At 38.7% G+C, this 22,219-nt stretch overlaps 1 protein-coding gene across 1 annotated transcript in view; it reads right to left on the bottom strand.

Annotated features, from left to right (window-relative positions):
• The window catches only part of cacna1ha (calcium channel, voltage-dependent, T type, alpha 1H subunit a), a 140,285-nt gene that overhangs the window by 43,900 nt on the left and 74,166 nt on the right, over positions 1-22,219 (bottom strand). Inside the window, exons 2-7 of the mRNA XM_085351499.1 lie at positions 14,050-14,161; positions 13,284-13,417; positions 12,349-12,446; positions 8,109-8,268; positions 4,408-4,708; positions 1,730-1,822 (exon numbers count right to left, since the gene is read on the bottom strand). Coding sequence (XP_085207625.1) covers positions 1,730-1,822; positions 4,408-4,708; positions 8,109-8,268; positions 12,349-12,446; positions 13,284-13,417; positions 14,050-14,161 — 898 coding nt within the window. The remainder of the gene's footprint in view (positions 1-1,729; positions 1,823-4,407; positions 4,709-8,108; positions 8,269-12,348; positions 12,447-13,283; positions 13,418-14,049; positions 14,162-22,219) is intronic.

Genomic DNA, 22,219 nt, shown 5'->3' on the forward strand with positions numbered 1-22,219 from the left:
ACCTAAAATGATACAGTGTGTTTAACTGAGTCAAAGCCTGCTCCATAAAAGTGTTGATTTAGGGTCATAAAAGTATTTCACCTTTAATTCTGTATAAAGAATCAAGACAGTGTTTACTTTATAAATATTTGACTCACTGTTGACTAGGGCTGGGCGATATGACCCAAAATTCATATCTCGATATTTTTTACCTGGATGGCGATATAAGATATATATCTCGATATTATTATTTTTTTAAGCCATAAGTTAAGAACAAAAAGAGAGTTCTTAGTCACACTGTGTCCCAGCTGTCACACGGGCACTTTTACTTACATACAGCGTAGATGTACATGAAGAAATTACTCAAAAATAAATTATCAGCATTTATTAAATAATCATGGTCCATAAATAAAAGAAAACAATGTTGTTTTTGTGCATAACAAAAAGCTCACAATTGTGCAGTCAAAATGTAAACTAATAGATGCTGAGCATAATAACAAAGAGACAGATTTCACAGCTGCACCACGTCTCTGAACAGGTCTCTGAACACGTATCACTCCGCGAGGCTCCTCCTCGGTAGCCGTAGTCCTCTGACAATCCATCAAGCGGTGCAGCTCCGTAGCTTAGCAAAGTCATATTAAAACATTTTTTGACAGATTGCTGAGCGCTGTGTACCACATAAAATCGGTTCGCGGTCAGTAAGCACAACCAGAATTCATACATAAGGTGCACTGTAGATTTCTGAGAAAATGAAAGGATTTTAGGCCGTGCAGCACCTCCGGGCTGCATGTCGTTAGCGCGGTTAGCTCGTTAGCGCGGTTAGCTCGCTAACACGTTGACACCGTCCAGCCCCACGCACGGTAACTCGCTAACGGAGATTTTCCGCTTTCATCTTGTTATTGCCTGCAGGTGAAGCTATGGGGGAGGCGGAGTTGTGTTCAGTGAAGGAGAGGCGAGGCAGAGTAACGTTGCATAGAGACAAAAGTGGACGAAAGAGAGGCAAACCTGCGGCTCCACAAGTATAATTATAACGTAACATAGACTATATCGATATAAAGGATATTGTCACATCTTATATCTCGTATGAAAATATATCGATTTTTTTAAAAAACTCGATATATCGCCCAGCCCTACTGTTGACTTTATGCCTCCTTACGGTGTAAAAATATAAGGAGCATTATTAGAGCTTATTCATTATTTGAGATGCTACCTGCTTGGTCAAACACTGTAAACATAAAACTGAAAAGTTTTTTAGTTACTTAGAAATAATTAAATTTAAATGATCCTCCAATGAGTTGGCTTTGTCCTTACTATAACTTTGAAATGTCAACTCAATAATGAAATGTATGCTAAATATGTCATTAGCGTGTGGTACTAAAAGATGAATTGCAAATTAGATGAGCACTTTCTCCACCTGGTTATTAATTCCTCATTTTGTATTGAAAGTACTTAAGTGCAGTCAGTCTGAAAACTAAATCCAGTGTCTGTTTTTAGTTGACTAGGTCAATTAAAAATCCCAAACCAGGGAAAATTGTCTATAGACAGCTGTCTCCTTAACAAAAAGTCGATCAGGCTTAGAAAGCTGCAGGCATTCACATTTATCTGAATTAGTCCTTTGCAAAAATGAAAAATAATGGTCCTTTAAAACAAGATATTTTGGACCCAATCACGTTTTGTCGTTGCTTCAAGGCTCTAGCAAAACAAGAGAATATAAAGAGAAGTTAAACAAAAAAAATAATGAGGTACTTACAATAATGAGCAGTATAAAATATATAAAATTATAGAAGGAGTGAGCATCCATGACATAGTACATGATGTCTACCCAGCCTTCCAGTGTGATGACCTGGTGATAGAGGACAAAAAGACAGAGAGTGGGAGCCTTTTAGTTTCAATAAAAAGCAAACATTCCTATATAGCTCTGCCCATTACTTTTTCTTCAAAAATGGCATAGACACCCACACATGTACACCAATACCCAGAGACACATACGTACTCCAGTATACAGCAATCAGATTTCCAGTTCCAGTTATTTCCAGAAAAGACAGATGATTTAAGAGAAAAACAAAGGAGGCCTTCGACGTCCACTGTGAACCAGTAATAAGTACTCACTACTCAGCACCTGGATATACATCTATACCACCAGCAGGTGTAAAATATTCAAATCTGCATGTTAGTGTGGGGAAAAACGTGGATTTGTAGCCACACTCTGTGAGTTTATGAGACATGTACACAACATTTGGCTAGATAAAAAACTAATCTCACTTAAGACTCAAAGTGCTGCTTATTAAACCAACCTAAAAGTGAAGAAAAATCCGCAAAAATTTCTTAACCCGCCCATTGTGAGCTGAGACCACACATATGTGGGAACAGAGCAAACCTGTGAGTACCAAAGAGGGATTAGTAGTCTGTTATTAGTCCATATGTCTCTGTGTGTCTTCAGCATTTGAGCTTTTCAAAGTAATGCGAAGGTAAGACTCGTGTTGAGAAAGTCAAGTTGTGCAATTCAAAGAGCATTAGACACACAGACAGATCTACAGTATCAGCGAAACCAGCACATATCTACTAGAAGGGCTGAAATTCATATCACAACAGTACAGTACAGCACAAAGGGTGTGATAAGGAAAAGCCTGTCATGGTCTTCTGGGGAGTCGGAACTAGCAAGATGGGAAAAGAGGAATACACTTTCAGAAACTGGCATGTGGAAATGAAGAGGCTTTAAGGTCATGATACACACCCACTGATAGCTTAAGAGGACTTTCTACCAGGGTTAATTTCAAATTTCTACTATTTTAAGACAAAAGATAAGAAACATGACTATGTTGGAAAGCTGGATATTTTTGTTAGAAGGCTATCTTTCTACTTCAGTTTCTTACTGGACTGACTTTTCAATATAGCTCATGTTTCAATGTTGTAAATATTAGAAATGCAACAAACAGGAACATAGACATGATATTGTGAGCTTGCAAAAATACAATTACCTGGTTTCTCAATGCCACTTCACTCTATTTAAACTCTATTCCAGATCAAGGAGACACAGAATAAGCCTGATTTACTCTTAAAGTAGTAAATAGCAGTGAAGACAGTGATGTCACCTTTTGGTTTCAGAAATCCATCGTCATCTTGGTTGCAAAAAAACCCACTGGCTGTCAAACCGCTTATATGTTAGCTTAGTAGCCTAAGTTAGCTTGGTAACCTAAGCTAACAGGTAACAGAACTTAACAATTATTTATTATATTATATAAATGAGTAAAAATTTGAACTGCTTAAATTTGTTCAAGAAGAGATATTTAATAAGCAAAGGCAATGTTTTCTTTTTCTGCCATATTCCATAAACTAAGACATTCCAACAACATGAGTCGTCATTTTCAGTGTTGATCCTGGACAAACACTATTATATCGCATGCACTGCCTATGGTCGGGGTCTGAAAAGGAAAGACAATGGGGAAGTGCCTCAAACCTGAATACTCTTTAATGGCTTCACTAACCAATGGCTGAAAAAGCCACACCTACGCTCTTTTTTTTATGATGCAAATTGGACATCTCTGATTTGTGGGTTAAGAAGATAGAGTAACATCAGCCTTCATTTATTTATACGATTCATTTTAAGCCAGTATTAGTGTGAAATTGTTATGAAACGCCTGCGTGCAGGCAGGAAAAGGACCCAAAGTGCAGACTCTGGAGACAGACGTGAACTCAAAAAACAGCTTTAATGCTGAACTCAAAAGGGTAACAAAACTGAGAATACAAAATAAGCTCAGACAGACAGACAGATGAGGGTGGATAAGAGTAGATCATGACACGGACACAGAGAAACACAGGGCTTAAATACACAGAGGGACCAATCAGGGAAAGGGAAACAGGAGTGAAACACAGCTGGGGCAACTCAGGCCTAACGAGACAAAGGAAGCAAACCCAGACACATTAACGTAAGACACGGACTTTCAAAGTAAAACAGGAAACATAACACAGAGACACGGAATTGACAAGGGGATACAGCTGACAGGGGAGACAGAGCAACTAGAGAACACAGAGACATAAACCATAAGACAGAACTCTAACAAAGAAACCAAAAAACTAGAAATGATTAATAATATAATAAACTCAAAACTCAGGGGCAACGACCCAGGCATCCTAACAGAAATGTCATTAAGCTGAAGATTTTCATTTATATTATGTCAGTGTTAGGGGATGAAATGAAACCCTGAGACAGTCAGGTGAGAGTAAACAGTTACTGTGTTCGGTAGTATGTGATATTTTCTAGTTTGAGGTTACTCTATATGGATAAAATGCCCAGTCCAAATATTGTCTTTGGTGATTTAACAAACAACAAAACTGAAAACCAAAACTTCCAAAACTATGGCAAACAGCAAATACTGGTTTCTGGGTTTTACCTTCTGCAAACAAATCTGCGCATTTGTCCCCGCTTACCTGGAATATGGCTATCCAAGCATAGCCGATATTGTCAAAGTTGACAGCTCCCCTGTGAGGGTTGAGCTCCCCTGGGCGGCAGTCGTTGTAGTACTGATACCAGTTAACACAAAAGTTACCGCTGGCAACACTCCTAAAACTCAGGTCAGAAGCCGGCAATGTGCATTCGAGCCCGTCTTGAGAGTAGGGTGGCACATCTTTGCAACGCCGCATCCCGTTTTCGCGTGGAGCCGAGCAGATAAACGGGCTGTCTTCACCTTCCTCAGACATGTAATAAGGATTTAAAGACATGTTGTACATTCTGGATTAAAAAAAGAAAAAGAATAACACAAATATCACTGCGAGCACACGCATGTGGGCAAACATAAATACCCCACAAATTACAGTCAGTGTTCTCTTCTTCCAAAACATCTCAGTCAGAGATTTCCACTCTAATCAGCAAATCATCTCAACAATATGGTAATAGGATTGATGAACTCTCTGTCTTATAATTGCTTAGTGGCTTAAAAATCAAATCATGACTGCAGCCAATACGTCATGTTATAAAACCTCAACACGAATGACTGATGATTTCGATGAGGCTTCTCAGTTATTTCTGGTTTGCTTCTCTTGTTTTGGGGGATCTATAGAGATAATATAGGAAGTTTGTATTTCCTGTAAATAATCTTTAAAAAAGCTCTAGCTGCTCCAGTCAGAGCCGAATAAGTGATAAAAAAAGATTGATGGTTGGGTGGCTCGCCCTCTATGGCCTCTAAAATATTTGTCTATCCACTCCACCTATGTGGGGAGAAAAGATCAACCCCTTTAACAGCCTTTCTGCTCTAGTGTTCAGCATTTGAAAGATACAGTAAATAGAAAAACTGTTATTATACCATATTCATGTTTTTATTCGCACAAGTTGTCATTACACTTTGAATCCTTCACTTACAAAAACAACATGGCCCTTATTTTATGACAAGATTTTTTTTATTGGTATCCATGGTGACAGGTGTTTCCTATTCGTGGTAGAGAGTGCTGAGTGCATCCCACAGATTACCTATTTTATTTATACTCCTCCCTTTAAATTGGAGAGCTCTCCACAACAGTTACTGCGTGAAGGGATATTTATGCCCGACTAACACGGAAGGCTTTAGCAACCGTGCACTGCTTTATTTTCACACCATTCCCATAATTCCTGTCATCTTTTTTTCCCGTTGTGGTGTGTTTGCCTAATGCTGCCGAGGCAAAAATCATGTTCCTTATTTTTCAAAGGCTTTAAAAAAGCCAAAAGCTTCAGTGTCATGAGAAAGTGTTTGCCCCTTACCCATTTCTTACTTTTTTGCATATTTGTCACATCTGTATGCTTCAGATCACCTAAATAATTTTTAAATTAGGCAAACATAACCTGAGTAAATAAAAAAATGCAGTTTTTAAATGAGGAGCATTTGTTAAGGGGAAAAAAGCTATCATAACCCACCTTTCCCTTTAGGAAAAAGTCATTGGCCTCCCTTAAAATAACTTCATGGATACTCCCAGATTTGATAAATTATGAAATCACTGAAACAGAACCTGTCTGACAAAATGAAGAAGACTAAAAGACCTCAAAACACACCATACCACCATCTAAAGAAACAGCCGAGAAAGTTACTGACATCCGTCAGTCTGGAAAGGGTTAAAAAGCCATTTTAAAGGCTTTGGGACTCCACTAGCCATAAATTTTGAAAACATGGAACAGTGATTCCAAGAGCACATCAGCAACTCATCCAGGAGGTCACAAAAGAATATTGAAAGAAAAATAAGACATCAGAAAGCGGGCAAACACTTCTCCACGGCACTGCATATGATAAGAAATGCCTGCAACACTCACTAAAATAGGAAATAAAGGAAAAAAATCAATTGAAATTGTGGAGACGCTTAGTGCAAGAGTATGTGCATGTGCATGTGTTATTTCAGAGGGCAGTGATTCATTTTACCCTGGAAGTCAGATAGATTTGTTCTCTGAAAGGAATCACAGCATCTTTTATATTAAGTATTAAGCTGTGGTTTTCTATCCGTCTTTCTTATCTACTCAAAGAAACATTAACTCTGGGACAATTTGTGCCATTACATCAAAAGCACAATTAGTTCATGCCTCTTTTGGCGTTGTGAGGATGTGGCTACTGAAGCAACTTTTATTATTTTTCTCTTGCATAAAATCACTCCCGACGGCTAAAATGACGACTGAGCTCGATTTTGGCTGTTTGTGTGTGTGTACTTGATTTTGAGGGAGTAAGCTTGTCTGCTGTTTTTGTATCCGATCTTGTTATATCACAAGACGAGAAAAGCTAAATGTGAAAAAATAGGTTCATCGAGTATTCCCACAATGCAAGCTGCATAGAAGGGAAATGCAGCGTTTTCCTCTCCCGTCTTTGGTAACAGAGCGAACACTGTGTTCTCTCTCGGCTGTGGGTCTGTCAGTGCTGACTCGTTTTCTGTCTCACATCGACAGAAGCTGTATCTTTTCTTGGTTTCAGGTCAGTACCTATGGTCTGCCATTTCCTACAATCTGGACTGAGCAAGAAAACTTTTACACATATTCAGGAATTTTATGGTGCAGTGGTTTAAACATTTGCCTACCAAGCAAAAGATTCCTGGTTCACTCCCGGGAGGAGGTAGTGATCCATTGGATGTTACATCAGGAAGTCTATCCAGTGTAAAAATCTGCTTAATCAAATATGTAGCGCTACCAGCTGTCGCGATCCCGTGTGAATAAGGGAGCAGTCAAAAGTAGCTTTATCACTTCACTCCACAAAGTTAAAAGTGTCTCCTGAATTAATTTTCTCTTGCGCTGATAAGTTCTAGGTCTTTTTGGAGATGATTTTCAATGATCATAGGTGCTAATTTAAATTCTTTCTATTGAGGGACACAGCATGTTTCTAGAATGTCTATATTTTTAGCCACATTATCTACAAAGATGGGGTATTTTTATTTCTTTGTCTCAGAGTACAGAAACCAGCACATTGACCTGTTCTTATTGATACAGCATTGCTCCACTTCTCTGCATTGTGCATACTCTAACAAGCTAGAAGTTCTACATTTTCACTACTGCTAACTATCACCCCAGATGACAACAGAATTTATGACAGGACTAAAAAGGGAGGAAGCTAAAATATCATATTTGTCAAGCAATTTGTAGCTTTACAGACCGAGATTGTACCTTTCACTCTAGAGCCTGACCGATTTATCAGTGGGCTGATATTAGTGATCGATATTAGGTATTTGCTGATGTATCGGTAGCAACTTTTATAACGACTGATAAAAGACAATTAAAAAAGTACAGAATAGAGAGGAGAAACACCCTTCAACCATATCTGGACTGTTGGATTACATAGTTGTCCACCAGAGGGCACTCTACAACACAGCGCCACAAATACAACCTAACGGCCATGAACGAGCAAATAAATTACTACAAATGACAAATATACAGGAAATCTGTTTATATTCCATGTTCCTGAAAAAAAAAAAAATCGCTCGATATATTGAGTTTTACATCCCTAAACACTGGTATTGGTATGATCAGTCAGGCTCTCGTTCACTCATCCCTTTTTTGTCAGTTTTCAAGGAAAATAATTTTAAATTGGATCCCAGTTTCACCAAAATGTATCGTTCAAAAAAATCAAATGCAGCTTTGACATAAAAGATCAAGAGATTCCTATCCTACATCACAAGGCGGAATTCCTCACGTTTCGATGTCCTCTCCCAGGAAGCAGCGATTGCGCAGCAGTCCCTCCCACAACTGGACTCCCACAATGCCGAAGATGAAGAAGACAAAGAAGCAGAGGAGCAGAACATTTCCCAGCATCGGCAGAGTGTCTAACAGCAGTGTCACCAAGATCCTCATACCTACACAGTGGGATACAAACAACAAAGATGTGTGACTAATAGCACCCGACATTCATGACAGACATAATATAAAACCCATCCGAGCTAGCCTTTTACTTTTACCTTGACGAGCTCTATTAATCTTATGTTTTTGGAGCCAACAACTTCATCCTCGCACACGTTATAATTACAACAGATGACAATACTGAAAGTGACAGATTGACATCGTTTCATCCTCTGGGATTTGAACTCGCAGCTTCCTTGTGGCTACTATTATCTAACCACGTGCATTCAGCATCCATCTCCCATGTCAGATGTGCTTAGCGTCAGCAGCATCAGGGATCCAGTCCCCGAGGTCCTCACAATGTCCCCTGTCTCCTCCTCCATATATCACAGCTTTGTCACATTGATCACATGTGCAGTGCTATGATATTATTATTCTTTCTGTGGCACAGAGTTGCCAGTTTTTACCTTTGTAGTGATAATTAAATTTAAATCTTCATCCTGAGACCAAACTGTCTGTGCTGTGCAACAGCGTGAGAAAACTCTACCTGTAGCCATTATCATCATCAGTGGAAAACAAACAAATGTCTTGTTTGCCAGTTTTACAGTTATTAGAATGGGCCTAAGAATTAAGATAATAGTATTCCTATTAAATCTGTGCCAGAAGCTAAAGAAACATTTTATTGTCAATGCAGTTATTATTGAAATGTGTAAAATGTGACTATCCTTTCTTTTACTCTTCTTATTATTAAATATACATAAAAAAAATCATATATGAATGAGTCACATTTAGATAAAAGCTGTCATTACATTGCTAATTGTAGTCATTCATCAGCTAAGGTTATCCATCTTGTTGAATCTCTGTTGCCTCACTTTAGTAATCTTCTACCTTTCATTTTAATGTCACTGAATTAATTTCTCTGAGTGACAGGTTTAAAATGGTATTTGGTATATTTGATATGGCCACCTTTATTTTTACCAACAGTCTGAGGCAAACTTTCTTGTAATGTCTATATGTAGTTTTCAGGAATAGTTCTCCGGGCTTCTTGAATGACATCCAAAGCTCTTTGGATGTTGGCTGCCTCGTGTTTACTGTTGTCAAATGTGCATTTATCCCTCCTGGGAGAAGAAACAAACCCCTTTGGGAATGTGTCAGGAAGGGCATTAGGCAACACAATGTGCTAAATCACATGTGTGGAGCCACCTCCTGTGGCAACCCCTTGTGAATTAGGGAGCAGCTGAAAGTAGCTACTCTATAAGACCTGCTGCCACTGATTTTCAGTCCAGTTCTTGTGTACTTTTGCATAACTCAACCTTCTCTCCCTGTTTCCCTTCCCTGAGACTTAGACCATTTCCGATGAGGCCTCAGTGAACAGTAGATGGATCAGATAAAGGCCAGATGCATCCGTGTCCAGCTTTCAGGGCATAAATTTCAGATACTGATCATTTGCTGTAAATAAGTTCTTTGAGCCTGCCACTTCTTCTTTTGTCCTCTACTTGTCAAACTTATTAAGAACTCACTGCACACCATGTTAAGTTATTCCAGCTCAGCTAATAGCTCTTTGGGAATCATGTTGTTGGTGCAAAAATATAAGTTTATGCCTGCAAATCTGTTTTACCTTTTGGGATTTTTTATAAATGCAATAAAAATAAAATGGCAACAAATTATTTGTTCTAGTAACAAAACGGCTACAATTTAAAATTGGTTATGTGCTAGGTTTGCTGAGTTATGCTACAATGCATTACTGTTTCATGCCTTCAGTTAAGGGTCTTTTTTATACTACTTTTACTTGAATTTTTCATAGGTCAGTGTTTAGTGGCTTAACAAAAAAAAAAAAAAACGCATCCCAGTAAAAAAGGTTTGGGTAAAAGAACTGGACTGAAAATGAGTGATAAAGGAGCCAATTTCAAAAGAAAAACTTAAACTTCCCTTCAGAAATTATGGGGGAAACTATAACTCAAGACCAAGGAAGTCTGCTTTCTTGGAATCCTTGGAATCAAAATATAAAAAATACAAAAATTGTATTTTTAAAAGCCAGAACTACTGTCACCCACAACAGTTTTCGCTGTCAAGTTGTGATGACAAGAGACTGGCTTGAACCACCAGAGAAATCAGCCATGTTTCTAAAGATGCCCTTGGAGATTTCGTTATCATTGCTGTCAGCTTGTGCTTTTCATTCATGGGCATTCACTTACCTTTTTTTTTTTTTTTGCTCATAACAAGAAACTGACCTAGTAAGAAACTGAGGAAGGCTAGTGCTTTTCTAAACCCAGTCATGCAGTCAAAACTAGACAGATGGCTGAAGAATTTGCGATCATTTCACACAGGGTAAATGTAATTGTTTCCAGCACCATAACAGGCTTGCGCTAACGCATTCACTTGACGGTAAAAGTATGTGACTGGGAGTGCACAAGGCAGTTGGCAGAGATTTTGCAAAAGCCCCCTGCACGTATCAACCTTGAGAACATGAAATAATCAGAGTGCGGTGCTCACTGTTTCTAAGCTACAGCACAAAAGACACAGTTAACATTTGTAGTTCAATGAATACTTCCCATCCTCTTAGGCAGAAAGAAAAACAGAAAGACAGACTGATTAGAGAAAGAAGAACAGAGGAGGAAAAGCTGTGTTAGCCTTATCTACGTGGCTCGTTCTTACAGACACTATATTTATGGTGAAAGAAAAAAAGAAAAACAGAAGAGGCCCAGTGTTGTGTGTACCTGTGAGCATATGAACATCGCCTTTCAGGTATGTTTGTGTCTTGGGGCAAGAAAACTCAAGATCACTGACCTTGAATTTCTATCTCTAAGCTAGCTGGGTCTTCACTGACATTCTCTCCCTCTGTCCTCTCTCTATCTGCCTCCATCTACCAACCCACCTTTAGGGAGCAACTGAACACTTGTTGCAGTAATAATAAGTTTTATTTCACCTTGTGCACAGCTTTAAGTTTTTCCCAGAACTACTGTTAGCTTGGTGATAATGTTAATGTGTTGACCCACTGTGTCTTCCATGCTATGTGACAGTGTATGAGTTAGCAACAGTGCAGCCCCCAGTGTCACTCATGAATGTGAGGTCATCATCATTTAAATTCCCCAAAGAAAACTTAAACACACACAACTCAAGTATCTTCAATTCTTCAACATGCAGAAATGTCTATAAAGTGACGTAGGTGGGGATCTGTTACCACAAATGACTGCATCAGCATGGCATGGGATGGACGCAATCAGCCTGTAGCACTGCTGAGGCGTTAATGAAGCCCAGGCTGATTTGATAGCAGCCTTTGGCTCGCCTGTAGTTTTGGATCTGTGCTTCTTATCTTCCTCTTGACAAAACCCACAGATTCTCTGTGAGGTGCAGGTCAGGTGAGTTGGCTGGCCAGTCAAAAACAGTAATAACCTGTCAGCAAAGGTAGTAGTAGTTTTGGCGCTGTGGGCAGGTGCTAGGTCCTGCTGGAAAAGGAAATCTGCATCTCCATAAAGCTTGTGACAGCACAAAGCGGTTTAAAATCTCCTGGTAAACAGCTGGGTTGAATTTGGAACTGAGTAAATACAGTGGACCAACCACCACCATATGGTTGGGTGTGCTAAATTAAGCCAAGAGATATGGATATTTCACTTTATGTGCAATAAATCTATAATATACATGAAAATGAGAAAAAAACAACCTTACATAAATACATATATATTTAAAGGCTACCAATACTGGCAGCTGAGTCCGGAAAAAGACCTTGGCTGCTTGCCTAATGTATGCTGGTTAATAACCTTGTAAGTTGTTATGACACCATTGTGTAGTGATCCCCTTTAGCTGTAGATTCATGGTTATTTCTGTCACAGAGCTTTTAGGAAATTGACAAACTATGTGCAAGATCCCGCTGGCTGGCACAAAGTGAGATGAAAACCAAAGTCTTGATCATCGGTCAATTTACCACGCAGTGCTGAGAATAAACACAGCAAAACACTGCTCTGTCTTCCTTAGTTCAAAGTGAGTAACACCAGGCAGATAGAAATATACAGCTTTACATTAATCATTGGGGAAATGCTGTAAAAACCCTGCATATATGGGAAAATATGAGCCAAACCACAACTAAGAAACTGGCATACTTGGTACTCTGTTGATAGCCCGCAGTGGCCTGAGTACTCGGACGGTACGGATAGCTGACAGACTGGCATTGTGGCCATCCAGGGAATACTCCAACATCCTGAAGACATGGTCGCAGAGAGAGAGAGAGAGAGAGAGAGGTGGAGAAGGTTTTACTTCATAGACGTTATAAAAACGAAATGGTGACCACACACACATTTATGTCTACACAAAACAGCAACAACAAGAAAATGAAATGAAACACTAATAATCTAATAAAGGTTGTAATTGAAGCGACCCACATAATTACTGTGCATTTGCCATTTAATTGCATAAAGTCAGAAGCACTTTTTCTTCTGTATAGTCTGTGATACAGCATGCAAACATAATGAGTGTGACAACGAGCAGACAAAAGGCTATAATGATGGTCATGTTTACATTTTTCTCTGCAATTATGTGGAGAATGTGCCTCATAACAGACTGGCTAACGAATAATAGAGAAACATTGCTCCAACTGACAGACAAGCTGACAGAAACTTACATAGATATATATTTTATTGCATATGTTGAACATTATATTGCTTCAGTATTTATTTCTGCATCCCTATTTCTTCCTACCCTTCATTAATGCAACATAAATCTTATGCATATGTAGGTGGAGCAAAACTAAAGTTTATTTAAATAGTTATTCAATGTAAAATAAGCACAAGGGAAGTGTGTGTCAAAGTCATGGGATCAGTCGCCATGGATTTCAAATTGGGCGTGGTGAACCACCGAATGACCTACAACTTGAATGTGTGAGGTGTAAAGAGCCCTATTTATATAGTATAGGAGGAAGAAATAAAGTGCTTTTTCTTTTTTCTTTTATTCTAAGCAGACTGTTAATATTTAAGCTGCTGGTGATAGAGATAATTGAGCAATTAGTGGAGATGAGCAAAAGGCACAGTGGGATACCAACCCTGCCATGACAATGACAAAGTCAAGCTGATTCCACTTGTCATCAAAGTAACACTTGGAGCCAAAAATTCCCAGGGCCACCATCTTGATAACCATTTCCACCGCAAAGAAAGCGAAGATGCAGTCATCCAACACCTGGTCGCAAAGGATAAAGTGACAAGAACACAGACAAAAATAAGCTTTGACAACAATAAAAAGAAGAGGAAGTGGAATCCTTGCAAAGTGAACGATCCTTTTTAAGTCTTCTTATCAAAACAGTCGCGTTCTGAACCAAGAAAAGTGGAAATGCTAGAGGAGGTTTTCTGACAAAGACTGCTTTTATCAGTTAGTTAGTTTTATCCCAGCAGGGAATAACTCGGGCGTACCATGTTTATGGTTGTGTCTCAATTAATTAGACATTTTACAGCAAAAAGAATGTCTCTCTTCGAATATAATGAGAAGATCTCAGTGTGTCAGGAATCAGCATCGCACTACAGTGAAAGCTTATAGAAATAAATGGGTGTGAAAAGAGGAAAATGAATAATTAACTTTTTTCATGAGTGTTTTTATGCATTGTGGTTGCATATGTGTAATAATTTAAAACACTAATTGAAGTAGCTTAGTTAAAATAAAAGTAAAAAATATGGTTCTTGTCTTTGTAGTGAATGGTGCTTCTGTTGAAAAAGCTCTTGAACATGTCAGTAAGTTAATCAACAACCAATCAGCTGCTGACATTACTGCATACTGTGTAGCAGGCCCAGCTGACAGTGTGGGAGTGCAGCACTTACCTGTAAGATGCGACACCACTCTGACTGGCAGGTAACGTCCTCACAGGGCCGATACATCCCCAGAGTCACACAGTTGAGCAGGATCACCAACATGGACACGTGCTCAAACCACGTGCAAGAGCAAGTTAAGGTCAAAACATATGTTGTGTGAATTCAAAAGCATGCAAAAACACAGACTGTATATAGTCAAAGCAACTTACTGTAAAGTGCCTAAAACCCGTATTATTGATAATGGCCATCACAGGGCAACATCTTTTTTTATGAAAAGGCCAATGGAATAGAAGCCTATGGGAAAATGACCATGCAGCTCTTTTAATCTATGACACAACTTAACACTTTCTTGATTAGTTTATGACCTAAATCGTAGGAGCCAAGTCGGCAGTTTTTCCTTAAGTCGGGGGGAAGCATACATCTATAGTGCTCTTGTCTATCATTACATGCTCAAGAAATAAGACAAACTTAAGAAAAGGAAAAAAACTGTGCAGCAGCTGTTGCAAAATTAGCTATGTTCCATAGGCTAAAGAGTTTGCAATTGCGAACGTTATATAAATGTAAGGTAGCTCATCGGTCCCCAACACCCGGGCCATGGACTGGTACTGGTCCGTGTCTCGTTTGGTACCGAGGCTTGGGTTTGAAATTGATGGTTTTCATGGTTTTTATCATTATTTTTGTTATTGTTTTTATCAGTAACTTGGTTTCCCTGGGTGTCTTCCTGTGTGTTATGAATAAATCGTCCTTATTTTGGTACTGGTGCTGGTTTTATTTTGTTGTATTTATCCGCGACACCTTAACGGCCTTTCAGTGAAAATATTGTCAGACATGAACCGGTCCGTGGTGCAAAAAGGGTAGGGACCGCCGATGTAGCTAACATAATGTAAGTAATGTAAGGTTATTAGGCTACTCAGCAATCATCATCATGCAATTCTACATGTACTGGTACTAATGATTAAATTTCTGGTATCGTAACATCGGTACACAAAACACAGATATACCTTTGTGAGTGTGATATAGTAGCATCTATTTCTCTATTTGTGAGTCTAAAGGTTTGCTATTTGAAAACCTTTGTCCTGCTTTGTCTCAGACATCAACTCTGACCTGATTTTACACTAATGAGTAATCTTTCCTTTTGCTGGTCCTATTCTTTTATCCTGTTTTGGTGGCGAGTGAGATTATCTATTTAGGACAAAGCAACAAATTTTAAGTGGTCTGATGACTGTGGATTTTTTTGTCCTTGAATTTTTGTCTATGTGGTGTAGCATAAATTATTAACGCATAATGCCATATTGAACTGCTATTCAAGAACAGACATAAAATGGAGTTTCTGTCTTTGATGTGCTTTGAGTGCATCAACACAGATGGCAATTAAAACTGGATCTGCATTTCTGGAAGGAAAAAAAAAGTTAAATCTGAAGGCGTCTGTCAAAATCGAATAATTTCTCTCATTCGGTTTTTCATTTTTATCCGATCACACAAAAAGCATGTGGAATATATATCAATTCACAACAAAGTAATAACCACTGTAAGAACAAACAGCAGTGAGCACATCCAATGAGCACTGACAACATGTGGAAGTATGATTTTCTTCATAAATCAAACGGTTTACAAAAACAAAAGCAAAGTCTTAAATGTATATACGAACACTACATCACAGTGGGGTTGTTCATTTTAGAAGATGTCTCATCATCTAAATGGGGAAAAAAAATTATACCCAATGGAGGAGATATTAAGCAAGAAAAAGGGAGAGAGGGAGAAAGACCGGGATGCAAAATACATTAAGGAGGAAAAATGACGTGAACGTGATTAGAAGGAAACCTAAATCAGAGGCCCTGATGCTGCTGTTTTTCTACTTTGGTTGGCTTTTACCCCAAACACACATCCCACACATTTTCTCAGGCACATTGTACACTCAGTGATCTGGTGTGCGCACTGAACTGCAGTGCAGAAGTATTCCCAAGGTGAAGTACTGTTCTAATTAGAGAAGGAGTTAAAGCGGAAAACAAATGGTGACTATTGTCTTCCACATTACTCACGGACAGTCTTATGAAGCGCACGCAAACGTAGGGATACAAATATTATATGCTAATGACATTATGCGTGTTTTCCACACACAAATGCACAAACACAGATACACTTGGGACTTAATGCTGTGATCGGAGGCCAGAAGACAGAAGTTTGTATCAGCAAACAAGTTTGACCTCAAATAGTTTTTTCTGTCCTGAGGTTGTTTGAGATGCAACTGCAGCCTATTACCACGATAGGAACATATCCTGGATTTAATTTGTGCTGGAACACAATTCGTTTAGGTTTTTTTCACATTCTCATATGCTAATTTTGTGAGCATGTGCATGTTTTGGTCAAAAGAATTGAATTGCAAACATAGATCCTAGGGTTACCTTCACCCATTTTAGAGAAGCTAACAAAGGTACACACACCACTTCACAAATGTGCCACCATTTCAATTTGATTGAATTAAATGTCATTTATACAGCGTAATGCACTTTATATTGTAAGTTAAAGATCTTTTCCTTTTCCAAATATCTTCAAAAATGACAGCCCACCAATACAGAACTCTTAAGACTGTTACCCCTACTAACATTTTGTGATTTAAAGATTTAATAAATCTGCGGATAGTTTTTGTTTCAATTCAATTCAATTCAATTTCTTTATTGTCCCACAAGGGGAATTTAGTTTAGCAGCAGGAGGATAAGAACAAGCAGAACAATACTATAAAACAATAATAACAATAATAATGATAGAAAATTCAAGGACAATTATTTGCCATTTAGGAGACAAGACGCAGTAGGGATAAAAGAGTGGATGAAGTGGATGGTTCACACAATTAATAATAGAATGAGCCTTTCTAAGCACATTTCTATTGTAAATGGCCAAAAGTCCATCTTGCCAGCGCCCTGAAATTTTGCTAGCAGTTTTTACCAGAAGTCCCAACCGATTCTTATTCTTCACCGTCAGGTTACCAAACCAGGCAGCGATACAAAAAGACATCACAGATTCGATAAAACTTCTATAAAACAAGGACAACATCTCAGATGAGACATTAAAAGATCTCATTTTCCTTAAAAAGAACAGTCTTTGTTGAACTTTTTTAGTAGTGGCATCAGCATGAGATTCAAAACACAGTTTATGGTCAAGTACCACACCTAGATATTTATAACTCTCAACGATCCCAATATCGGCAGTTTTAATGATAGTGGGTGATGAGCTATAAGAGGACTTCCTAAAATCAATAATCATGTCTTTAGTTTTTGACACATTAAGTGAGAGGAAGGACTCATCACACCAATTCACAAAATCATCTACAACCTGTCCATGGCCTGACTCGTCGATTACTGTGTCATCAGCAAACTTCAGGATGTGTCTGTTTGTGAAATTGCTGCGACACTCATTTGTGTACAGAATGAACAGAAGGGGAGAGAGGCAGCAACCCTGTTTTAAGTCCCTACTTAGATAATATGTAATTCACGGCTTGATAGCAAGACATGATTGCGTCACTGAACTGTACCCAAGTCTGCTCAGATTAGCCGTTGTAGTTTGTAGTGCTCCAAACCCAGGAAGTTGCCGAATCCCCCTGTTTGTCAAACTATGCAACATCAACCCTCACAGAATGCCTGAAGGGTGTTTCTCCTTTCTCTTCTTTCTTTTATAAATTCTCATTTATTGGCCATTATACTGTAACTTCAAAACATATATATTAGCAAATAGCTAACTTCTGTATCAGTATACTTGTAATTTAAAAAAATGAGTCTTGTTTCTTTATCCATACATTTTCCTATTTACCTAAACACTTTCATATATGAATCTTACACATTTCAACAGGTGTGTACATGGTCACATGCACAGACAAGCAAAAAAAAAAGTCAACAGAAGTGTGGTTTTCATGTTGTATTTTTAATTTCTCACCAAGATAAAATCCATTTTTCTCAAATGCATCCTCCATATTCATTATTTTGTGTTTTTCTTCCATTGATTTAGAAATATTCCCTGCAAGATGGTGAATAACTGCAGTGTATTTTGATTTACATTACAATTCCTGCATCCTATCAGTTTAAGAGGAATTTCCTTTAGACAACTAAGCTGTAGATGCAGTACATTATCAAAGAGGCAATTTCAATTATTTATGCCAATTACATGTGACATTTTTGGACAAGGAGCTAAAATATCCTACCAGCAAAAACATTACAATTAGCCATCTGTGGCACTGTTACGTGTATTCAATAGACTATGCTTTGCTTCTTCCAACACATCATCAAGATTATGCTGTTCCCACCAGGATTTCCTGAGCCTCAGATACCAATACTCACCTACGCTTAAACCTTACAAATGCGCAGTGAGCTCTGCCAAAATGCCCAGCATATTTATTCTCCCTAGTGACGGTGAGTACTCAGTATGAGGAAAGCTAAAAGACATGAGTCTGCTTAATTGTGCAGATCAATTAAAGCATAAATGGTAAAATGTTGTTTGTATTTACTTAAAACCAATGCTGTGCCTTTTCAGGGAGAGTGGAGCCAGTGTTTTTGCAGCAGGCATTTATTATAGGGGTGCAACGATACACAAAATTCACGGTTCGGTTCGGTTCGATACTTTGGTGTCACGGTTCGATATTTTTTCGATACAAAAAAAAATGTTCATGCCTTTTTAATTTGTCATTTATTAAAATTATAAATATATATTTTAACACAAAAGTACAGTTTTTAAATTTAACCCTAACCCTTGTGCGTGTTGTTTTTTAGCTCGTCATATTGCAGCCACAGAAATTCTTTTGTCCATGAAACCATAAAGCTGCACTTTCTTTTTGCCTTATAGTCTGATTTGTCATAACTTCTCCGTTTTGTGGTAAGCTTTTCTTTGGCTGTCACTTCTTCACCCTGACCTGTCTTATTTGGCTCAGCAGAACTAAAATATATATCTGTCTGTGAAGGTTCTCAATCATCCAGGTCATCGTAGTGAAATATATATCCTGCCGCACTCACATAAGCGGCGTTCGACTACTCCGCCTAGGCTGCACTCTCGAGCCTAGGCGGAGTAGTCAAATGCAGATTCACTGAGCGCTCAACACAGACAGCATCGTCAGAAGGAAAGTTGATAAAATAAATTACAAATTTTGTATTGTTCTTTTTTTTTCTCCCCTTTGGTTTTCTTTCTTTCTCTCCCCCTCTTTCTTTCATTCTTTCCCCCTGTCCTATCCCACAGTCATGTCTGTCCCGTTTGCAACTGAAAATAAAATAAATTCATAATTATAATAAAGGTCAATCAAATGGACCAATATGATGATCCACTTAAAATAAATCCTCTTGGCATCTTTCTTGGCCTCAAGACAACAATTCTGATGGCTATAGATCCAAACGGGACACAAAAAAAAAAAATTGAAAAAAAAAAAATTGAAAAAAAAAAAATTTGAAAAAAATTGTATTGTTCGATACATATGCGTACCGAACCGAAAGCACTGTATCGAACGGTTCAATATCGATACGAATATCGTTGCACCCCTAATTTATTAAGTTAGTGTTCTGAAAATAGGACAACTATAAGGATACGCTCACTGAACATATGAGTGTAGGATTGCGCAGGCACAAATGTAGCTTAGCAGAACTGGCACATAATAGATTACAGCTGTCTCTAGAACCTCTAACCTAAACAACCTGAGCAAGTTACTCATGATCTGTCACCAGAAACCACAAGACAACAAAATAAATTGGATTAAATGAAAACATTTGCTGTTGTCCTTGTGAAACCAGGTGGAGTTTTATAAAATCACAGGGATAAAGTGGGTAAAAGTTAGACCTCAAAGGTGCTCAAAGGTGTGCTTGAGGGTTAGCACTAGGTTATGTGGTTAAAGACTTATCCAGCTTATTCTGACTGGATATATAATTATTGTCAATTTCTAATCTAGATGGCAACAAATTTGCTACTTTTGCCAATTTATCACAGTCAATTGCCATATTATCACAAACAAATTGGATGTCATTGCGAACTTGACCCCATTAAATTGCAAAGTGAAAGCAGTCTGACTGTCTTAATGGCATTTTATATTGCCATTATGATGTGGCTGCAGACCTGGTCCTTGTCTTCAAAGTCGTTTTAAACACCAACTATATTATTGGCCATATGTGGAGTCACTTGGGTTGTCCTCAGTCTCCAAACACTGTTTTCCCTACTATAGCATCCATGCAGGAGTGCAGGTAGTGCAAGGATTAAAGATTAAGAAATATTTTAATGCATTTAATAGCTGCACCAGCATTTTGGTTTCCAATGATTTGATTACATTTATAAGAGGCATTACACATAGAAAAACACAGAGAAACTGCACTGCTTTATTTCTAGAAAACATGGTTTCTGCCAGCGCATTGAGCTCTTGTTCCCATGGTATGCAACTGCTAGATATTCTAGCTAACGGAAACATTACAACTGTGGGAGTCTGAAAGAATGCAAACCCTGCAGCAGCTTATTCTCTGAAGATTTTTTTTTAAATGAGAAGGAGTCCAAAGTATCTAAAAAAGAGGGGAATACTCACAGGCGGTGGCGTTATAGCTTTGTGTTGTGCACCCGATCTACAAATGTACTGGAATCTTATTTAGCAATTACATCAGTGTAAAACAGTGTTAAACAAGTGGCTCCCTTGGGGGAGTAGTAATAAAAAAAAATGTTAATAGCATGCTGTTGCAGGTATCGCTACAAACCAAAAAAACATCTTCAATCACACTGGAAAATGCCTTGGGTCAGTCTGTTGCAATGCACAGTTTAAACACACACACACTAAGTCAAGCAGTGTAAGGTCGATCCTTCCTTGACAGATGAAAGATTCAGTAATCTGCAGCTGAATTAAAAGGAAAGATTTGAATATTCAGAAAAGCTCTCTCTCCTTCTTCTTCTTTCTCGCGCTCTCTCTCCCATGTTCTCCTCTGTTCCTCCTTGTGCTCTGCTTTCTCTAATTCCTCTTTAATTTCCACAGTCAACACCTCCAGAGTCCCCTTCTGTCTTATCCCCCCAACCCATCCACCACAAACACACACGCGCACACATATGCAGGCACAGACACACACAAGGACTAATGTGTAAGCCTTTAAAGCTAAGCCAGGCTCTTGCCGCAAAGCAGAGTAGGGATAGACAGTGAACTGCAGTAAACAGAAAACAGCAAACTTACCGGTGGTTTTAAAATTTTGTTTGACTTTCTCTTCTAAGACACACACACGCACAAAAACATGATACGCACACATAGAGAAGCACACACATTCTTAAATGTAAAAGCTGTATGGTGCAACGGGCAAGGTTAAATTCTGTGTTCAGTAGTTACAATCCAGGCCAAGCACACAGCGCTCTTGGTCTCACTTGTTAAGGTCAATTCACGCTGTGGCACTTTGGGCAAATCACATTAGGGCTATGTCGTGTCACACTGTACATGGAGGACTGGGTTTAATCATAAGTCTGCGACTGAGAACTAGTTTATTGTAGTATGGCACCTGTTTCTATTACCTATAACAGGGGAAAATGACCCACACTCACCCACTTTGGGTGAAGGTCGATATTATAATACTTTATTCCACACATCTTCCTCATACTGGGTTGGACCTCCTTTTTCTTTCTTCATGGCACAGATTCAACAAGCTGCTGGAAACTTGCACAGAGTCTGTCCCATATTGACATGATAGTTTACACAATTGCTGCAGCTTTCCATGATTGCCACATCCCAAAGGTGCTGTATTGGATTGAGATCTGGTGACTGTGGAGGCCTTTGAGTACAATGAACCCATTGTCATGGTCGAGAAACCAGTTCGAGATGATTTGAGCTTGGTGACGTGGTGTATTATTGAAGCAGCCAACAGATGATCGCTACACTGTGGTCAAAGGAATAGACATGACCAGCAACAACACTGAGGGAAGCTGTGGTGTTTAAATAAGGCCAAAATATGCCATTTTGCCAACGCTACCATCAACTGCCTGACGTTTGACACAAGGCTGGATGGATCAATGCTTTTATGGGTTGTTTTTTTTTTTGCCAAACTGGGACACTGCCACCTGAATGTTGATTGAGACTCATCAGACCAGGCCACATTTTTCCAATCTTGGTTATTTGAGTTACTGTTGCCTTCCTATCAGCTCAAGGCAATCTGACCTCTGACACCAACAAGGCATTTTCACCCAGAGAACTACTGCT

The sequence above is a fragment of the Diplotaxodon limnothrissa genome, linkage group LG4 (assembly GCF_057381915.1).
Source record: "Diplotaxodon limnothrissa isolate DT_005_m linkage group LG4, D_limnothrissa_male_GT1.1, whole genome shotgun sequence".
NCBI classification, from domain to species: domain Eukaryota; kingdom Metazoa; phylum Chordata; class Actinopteri; order Cichliformes; family Cichlidae; genus Diplotaxodon; species Diplotaxodon limnothrissa.